The following is an 8415-nucleotide window of genomic DNA, read 5'->3' as shown; positions in this document are numbered from 1 at the left end:
TATGAATACTTCTCTAACTGCAGGAAATTTTCCACGGGAAGTTCCATGGGGTGTTTTCCTTTTAAAAATGTAGCTTGCAGGCCCATTGGTATAAAGTATCTGAGGGTCTCAAAACTCTACAAACATACTGAAAATGTAATATGCTGTCTTATCTCTGTGTATATGTATATATAAACAACACAGAACTTCTGTTCAATTAAAAAAGAGGTCCATGTGATTCTATATGTTGTGTCATATATATTTCCTTAACGTAATGCTTCTTCTTTCTCTAGATAACTTCGCATCAACAGAATGAATAGGGAGCATAAGAATATGACTACTGTTTCTGAATTTATTCTTCTTGGACTCTCTTCAGATCCCAAGATGCAGATATTTCTCTTCCTGGTCTTTCTCATAATATACATGCTTACACTGCTTGGAAACATTTTGATCATTGCAATAACCAGAATGGATTCTCGTCTTCACACTCCAATGTACTTTTTCCTTAGCAACTTGTCCTTCCTAGAAATCTGCTATTCCTCAGCCATTGTCCCTAAAAGCCTGGTGCACTTCATGACAGACAGAAAAACCATTTCATTTCCTGAATGTGCCACACAAATGTACATTTCACTTTCCCTGGGAGAAACAGAATGCCTTTTACTCGGCGTCATGGCATACGATCGTTATGTAGCTATATGTCATCCTTTACGTTATACCATCATTATGAACAAGAAAGGGTGTTTTACGATGGCAGGTGCCTCATGGACAGGTGGTTTTCTTATGTCACTAATAGATTCTGTTTTCACATTGCGTTTGCCATACTGTGGCCCTAATAAAATTAATCATTTTCTCTGTGAAATCCCAGTACTCCTAAGGCTTGCATGTGCCGATACCCAGATCACTGAGCTAGTAGTATTTGTAGTAGCCGTAATAATACTGCTCATTCCATTTTTTCTAATCTTAATCTCTTATATTCATATTATCGCCACAGTGTTGAAGATCCGTTCTGCAGAGGGAAGATATAAAGTCTTTTCCACTTGTGCCTCCCATTTGTTGGTAGTTTCATTATTCTATGGAATTATCATATTTATGTATATGAGGCCCAAGTCCAGTCATTCACAGGATGATGATAAAAGGATATCTGTGTTTTATCTAGTTGTTACTCCAATGCTAAATCCCATGATTTATACTCTGAGGAACAAGGAAGTAAAAGGAGCCTTGAGAAAAGCTGCAATGAGAAAAATATTTGCTTAGGGGTCCTTTTACTACGCTGTGGCAAAAAGTGGCCTGCGGTAGTGCGGGTGCGTGTTTTGGGCACGTGCCTGGCCAGTTTTTACTGCGTCTGGGAAAAAGGGCTTTTTTTCAGTGGTCTGGGGAAAGGGCCTATGGTAAAACTGAAACCAGTGCACACCTATTTACTGCCTGAGCCCTTAATGCCACCAATTGATCTAGTGGTAAGGGCTCACATGCTACATGCACAGTAACTGGTCAGCATGCGCTAACTGCCAATTAATGCCAAGAAAGCAAATAGAATGTTAGGTATTATTAGGAAAGGAATGGAAAACAAAAATGAGGATGTTATAATGCCTTTGTATCGCTCCATGGTGCGACTGCACCTTGAATATTGTGTTCAATTCTGGTCGCCTCATCTCAAAAAAGATATAGTGGAATTAGAAAAGGTGCAGAGAAGGGCGACGAAAATTATAAAGGGGATGGGATGACTTCCCTATGAGGAAAGGCTAAAGCGGCTAGGGCTCTTCAGCTTGGAGAAAAGGCGGCTGAGGGGAGATATGATAGAGGTCTATAAAATAATGAGTGGAATTGAATGGGTAGATGTGAAGCGTCTGTTCACGCTTTCCAAAAATGCTAGGACTAGGGGGCATGCGATGAAGCTACAATGTAGTAAATTTAAAACGAATCAGAGAAAATATTTCTTCACTCAACGTGTAATTAAACACTGGAATTCGTTGCCAGAGAATGTGGTAAAGGCGGTTAGCTTAGCGGAGTTTAAAAAAGGTTTGGATGGCTTCCTAAAGGAAAGGTCCATAGACCGTTATTAAATGGACTTGGGGAAAATCCACTATTTCTGGGATAAGCAGTGTAAAATGTTTTGTACATTTTTGGGATCTTGGCGGGTATTTGTGACCTGGATTGGCCACTGTTGGAAACAGGATGCTGGGCTCGATGGACCTTTGGTCTTTCCCAGTATGGCAATACTTATCTACATATGTACTTATGCTACTAACCTACAAATGTACTCGATCTGCAGCCCCTCCTTACCTCTCAACCCTCATCTCCCCTTACGTTCCTACCCGTACCCTCCGCTCTCAAGACAAATCCCTCCTTTCAGTACCCTTCTCCACCACCGCCAACTCCAGACTCTGCCCTTTTTGCCTCGCCTCACCCCACGCGTGGAACAAACTCCCCAAGCCCATACGCCAGGCCCCCTCCCTGCCCATCTTCAAATCTCTGCTTAAAGCCCACCTCTTCAATGTCGCCTTCGGCACCTAACCTCTACACCTCTGCCCAGGAAACCTAGACTGCCCAACTTGACATTTCGTTCCTTAGATTGTAAGCTCCTTTGAGCAGGGACCGTCCTTCTTTGTTTATTTTGTACAGCGCTGCGTAACCCTAGTAGCGCTCTAGAAATGTTAAGTAGTAGTAGTAGTAGTAGTACTTATGTATTTATGCATAGTAGGAAATAAAAAATAATAAATTGTCCCGGGAGTATGGGCACATGCCAAATCCAAAAATACCATCAGGGAGGGCATGCTAGCCTGGCAGTGGTCCCAATTTGGCACACGCTGCATGTTTGTAGACCCTACCGTGACTTTATAAAAGGGCCCCTTAAGGGCCATTTTACTAAGCTGTGTAGGTGCCTACATGCATCTAACATGCACCAATTAGGAGCTACTGCCTGGCTATTGTGTGACCTGGGCAATAATTTCATTTTTTACATTTGCCTGATACGGACACCGGAAAATAGTTTTAATTTTTCAATGTGCAGTGCTAACCAGGCGGTAATCGGCAGTGTACTTGCACTGATGATTACTGTCCAGTTAACATGTGAGACCTTACCACTAAGTCAATGGGTGGCGGTAAGGTCTCAGAACGAAAATGGATGCACGCCAATTTTTATTTTGCCACACATCCATTTTTGGCCAAAAAAAAGTATTTTTCACAGGCATGCTGAAAAATGGATCTGCACGCATCCAATACATGCAGATACATTGGTACAGGCCTTTTTTCAGCGCACCTTAGTAAAAGGACCCCTTAGAGATTAGCAAATATTTCTTCATCATGTTTTTAATCACACACATCGAGAATCATGAGAAGATGCTGTTTGTGTGTCAAAACCCTCTGGTTGGTTGGTTGGATGGAGAGGAGAAGAGGGTTTACTGTGAGTTGAAATAAGCTGCATGAGAAAATGTATAAGGAAGTACCCACAGACTCTTGCAGTACATAAGTACATAAGTATTGCCATACTGGGAAAGACCAAAGGTCCATCAAGCCCAGCATCCTGTTTCCAACAGTGGCCAATCCAGGTCACAAATACCTGGCAAGATCCCCAAAAAGTACAAAACATTTTATACTGCTTATCCTAGAAATAGTGGATTTTCCCTAAATCCATTTAATAATGGTTTATGGACTTTTTGTTTAGGAAGCCGTCCAAACCTTTTTTAAACTCTGCTAAGCTAACTGCCTTTACCACATTCTCTGGCAATGAATTCCAGAGTTTAATTAGACATTGAGTGAAAGATTTTCTCTGATTTGTTTTAAATTTACTACTTTGTAGCTTCATCGCATGCCCCCTAGTCCTAGTATTTTTGAAAAGCGTAAACAGACACTTCACATCTATCCGTTCCACTCCACTCATTAATTTATAGACCTCTATCATATCTCCCCTCAGCCTCCTTTTCTCCAAGCTGAAGAGCCCTAGCCACTTTAGCCTTTCCTCATAGGGAAGTCATCCCATCCCCTTTATCATTTTCGTCACCCTTTTCTGCACCTTTTCTAATTTCACTATATCTTTTTTGAGATGAGGCAACCAGAATTGAACGCAATGTTCAAGGTGAGGTCGCACCATGGAGCAATACAAAGGCATTATAATGTCCTCATTTTTGTTTTCCATTCCTTTCCTAATAATACCTAACATTCTATTTGCTTTCTTAATCGCCGTAGCGCACTGAGCAGAAGGTTTCAACGTATCATCAATGACAACACCTAGATCCCTTTCTTGGTTGGTGACTCCTAACATGGATCCTTGCCTTGTGGAGATTACTGTAATAATCCAAATGAGTTATTGCTCTTTTGATGATTTGTGAGAATACATATTTATGTAATTTAAAAAATGTAAACACTGTTTACAGTCCACTCTGTTTCTTGGCTGATGGAGTACTGGGGTTCTGAGATCCAATTATCTGATTATTACCGCTAGGGCTGCTGTTGGCTCTAGGTTTTTCTAAAGCATCAGCTATCTTTCCTTCTCTGCTTCTCCTACCATTCTTACACCTACGTCTAGCGTGCATAGACATGATTCAATGAGAGGGAAACAGTTGCCATACAGTTGATGTAATATGTAGGGACTTTACTTTTGATATACAACACAGTATTAGAATAGAGATACGGTAGATACTGCAGCAGAGTCAGTCACTTTGCAGCCTATTTAGAACTACAGAGCACGCCAGATTTTTACATGTGAAGTTATGCTTACATATATCAATTCAATTGGTGTGTGTTATGCCTACTCCTGTGCTCTTTTTACTTTTTTTTATCAAGCTTCTCACTACTATGAAGTTTATGTGCTCTGCAGCATAGAGTCTGGCTTTATTCTGACATGCACTTATGCTCTAATTCTGTATATGGTGCTTAAAATTGCGTTCGTAAATATGGGTGCATTCCCAATTTATCTGTGCAAATTAGTTGATCATTGAGACAATTAGTGCTGATAATTGGGTACTAATAATCAATTATCAGCACTAAGTGGCATGAATTAAACTTTAACTACAAACAGTACTCCTGTTCTGTATAAATTACAAAGTCTTTATTAGTGAAAACAAATCAGTACATTAAAAGAATTACTAAATAATATCCCTGCAACTCACTCACACTGCCATCCACACCAAACTTATACCCTGATCACATATGTAAATCCCACAAAGAATATTAAACATAAACCCTAAATTTTAGGGAGTGGAGGAGTGGCCTAGTGGTTAGGGTGGTGGACTTTGGTCCCGAGGAACTGAGTTTGATTCCAGGCTCGGGCAGCTACTTGTGACTCTGGGCAAGTCACTTAACCCTCCATTGCCCCATGTAAGCCACATTGAGCCTGCCATGAGTGGGAAAGTGTGGGGTACAAATGTAACACACAAAAAATTGCAGTTTCGTCAGTCTCTGTGTGTCATCAGAGCACAATCTCAAGAAAGATCAGCCAATAAGCCCTAAAAAACAAGGGCACACTGAACCCAGTTCTTAATAATAGTAGCAAATGTTGAACATTGCTGATCTTTGTATCCAACAAGTTCTCAAGTGAAGAAAGAAAAAACTCCACTGCAATGTGAAACCACTGTTCTTATCTCTGTGATAAAAAAAACCACAGAGAAACGCTGGGAATTGCAAAATCACACAAATCTTCTGTGATCCTCCTGCACATGGTCAAACCTTTAAATTAAAGGCAGCCAAAGAATGCTTCAGGTAAGAGGGAGGCTTCCAGGGATAAATATATTAAACCCACATTGTTAGTATACTCCAAAGTTCCCCAATGCGAGACTGCATTTCGTAGCTCTTCCTCAGGGGGAACCACCCCGTATCACCAACGGGGCCAATGTCCAGACCAGCTTCCAGCTTATCACAGGGATAAGAACAATGGTTTCACATTGCAGTAGAGTTTTTTCTTTCTTCACTTGAAAACTTGTTGGATACAAAGATCAGCAATGTTCAACATTTGCTACTATTATTAAGAACTGGGTTCAGTGTGCCCTTGTTTTTTAGGGCTTATTGACTTAGCTTTATTGAGATTGTGCTCTGATGACACACAAAGACTGAAGAAACTGCAATTTGTGGGATTTACATATGTGATCAGGGTATACGTTTGGTGTGGATGGCAGTGTGAGTGAGTTGCAGGGATATTATTTAGTAATTCTTTTAATGTACTGATTTGTTTTCACTAATAAAGACTTTGTAATTTATACAGAACAGGAGTACTGTTTGTAGTTGATGTTTTAGGTACAGTGGTGGAAATAAGTATTTGATCCCTTGCTGATTTTGTAAGTTTGCCCACTGACAAAGACATGAGCAGCCCATAATTGAAGGGTAGGTTATTGGTAACAGTGAGAGATAGCACATCACAAATTAAATCCGGAAAATCACATTGTGGAAAGTATATGAATTTATTTGCATTCTGCAGAGGGAAATAAGTATTTAATCCCTCTGGCAAACAAGACCTAATACTTGGTGGCAAAACCCTTGTTGGCAAGCACAGCGGTCAGACGTCTTCTGTAGTTGATGATGAGGTTTGCACACATGTCAGGAGGAATTTTGGTCCACTCCTCTTTGCAGATCATCTCTAAATCATTAAGAGTTCTGGGCTGTCGCTTGGCAACTCGCAGCTTCAGCTCCCTCCATAAGTTTTCAATGGGATTAAGGTCTGGTGACTGGCTAGGCCACTCCATGACCCTAATGTGCTTCTTCCTGAGCCACTCCTTTGTTGCCTTGGCTGTATGTTTTGGGTCATTGTCGTGCTGGAAGACCCAGCCACGACCCATTTTTAAGGCCCTGGCGGAGGGAAGGAGGTTGTCACTCAGAATTGTACGGTACATGGCCCCATCCATTCTCCCATTGATGCGGTGAAGTAGTCCTGTGCCCTTAGCAGAGAAACACCCCCAAAACATAACATTTCCACCTCCATGCTTGACAGTGGGGACGGTGTTCTTTGGGTCATAGGCAGCATTTCTCTTCCTCCAAACACGGCGAGTTGAGTTCATGCCAAAGAGCTCAATTTTTGTCTCATCTGACCACAGCACCTTCTCCCAATCACTCTCGGCATCATCCAGGTGTTCACTGGCAAACTTCAGACGGGCCGTCACATGTGCCTTCCGGAGCAGGGGGACCTTGCGGGCACTGCAGGATTGCAATCCGTTATGTCGTAATGTGTTACCAATGGTTTTCGTGGTGACAGTGGTCCCAGCTGCCTTGAGATCATTGACAAGTTCCCCCCTTGTAGTTGTAGGCTGATTTCTAACCTTCCTCATGATCAAGGATACCCCACGAGGTGAGATTTTGCGTGGAGCCCCAGATCTTTGTCGATTGACAGTCATTTTGTACTTCTTCCATTTTCTTACTATGGCACCAACAGTTGTCTCCTTCTCGCCCAGCGTCTTACTGATGGTTTTGTAGCCCATTCCAGCCTTGTGCAGGTGTATGATCTTGTCCCTGACATCCTTAGACAGCTCCTTGCTCTTGGCCATTTTGTAGAGGTTAGAGTCTGACTGATTCACTGAGTCTGTGGACAGGTGTCTTTCATACAGGTGACCATTGCCGACAGCTGTCTGTCATGCAGGTAACGAGTTGATTTGGAGCATCTACCTGGTCTGTAGGGGCCAGATCTCTTACTGGTTGGTGGGGGATCAAATACTTATTTCCCTCTGCAGAATGCAAATAAATTCATATACTTTCCACAATGTGATTTTCCGGATTTAATTTGTGATGTGCTATCTCTCACTGTTACCAATAACCTACCCTTCAATTATGGGCTGCTCATGTCTTTGTCAGTGGGCAAACTTACAAAATCAGCAAGGGATCAAATACTTATTTCCACCACTGTACTTCCTATTATATATATATATATAGATATATATAGATATATATATATCTATATATATAGATATACTGTATATATATATATCCCCTATTAGGATTAAGATTAATTAAACTTTACCAGGATCTGTGCATAAACTTTATGCGTGGATCTGAAAATGGGGTGCGGCCATAGGAGGAGAATGGGTGGATCAGGGGCATTCCTGGCATTTACAGGCAGTTTTATAGAATAAGAGAGATTTGTGCCTAATTTAGGCATGAGAAGTTATTCCAGGTTTTACTTGGTGCAAATCCTTGCACCTAAAATTAGGCACAAATTCCAGTGCCAAATGCCATTCTAAAAATGGTGCCTAACTCTGAGCACCATTTATAGAATTACACTTAGCACTGGTTTTTATCGGCACCCAAATTTGGGCACCATTTCTAGAATTGAGTTCTAAGTGCTTACCTCCTCTACCTGAGCCCTGTATGCACTCCTTGTTTTCTCTCCATCTCTAAGCCTGATAATATTTACCCTTTTTGCCTCTGAAGCCTACTTCATCTGAACACAAGCTTCTCCACACAAGTGGAGGAGTAGCCTAATGGTTAGTGCAGTGGACTTTGATCCTGGGGAACTGAGTT

The 8415-nt window shown here is 41.5% G+C and overlaps 1 protein-coding gene across 1 annotated transcript; it reads left to right on the top strand.

Annotated features, from left to right (window-relative positions):
* Window positions 1–282: 282 nt before the first annotated feature.
* Window positions 283–1233, top strand: LOC115462533 (olfactory receptor 2D3-like). Its single transcript, XM_030192522.1, has one exon. The coding sequence runs from the start codon at window positions 292–294 to the stop codon at window positions 1231–1233; it is 942 nt and encodes a 313-aa protein (XP_030048382.1). The 5' UTR covers window positions 283–291.
* Window positions 1234–8415: the final 7182 nt, after the last annotated feature.

Source organism: Microcaecilia unicolor, chromosome 2 (assembly GCF_901765095.1).
Source record: "Microcaecilia unicolor chromosome 2, aMicUni1.1, whole genome shotgun sequence".
Taxonomy (NCBI): domain Eukaryota; kingdom Metazoa; phylum Chordata; class Amphibia; order Gymnophiona; family Siphonopidae; genus Microcaecilia; species Microcaecilia unicolor.
This window is presented reverse-complemented; position numbering and strand designations above follow the sequence as displayed.

Bases quoted from the DNA above. Each gene is read 5' to 3' on its own strand.
- LOC115462533 (XM_030192522.1), top strand. From the start codon at position 292: ATGAATAGGGAGCATAAGAATATGACTACTGTTTCTGAATTTATTCTT.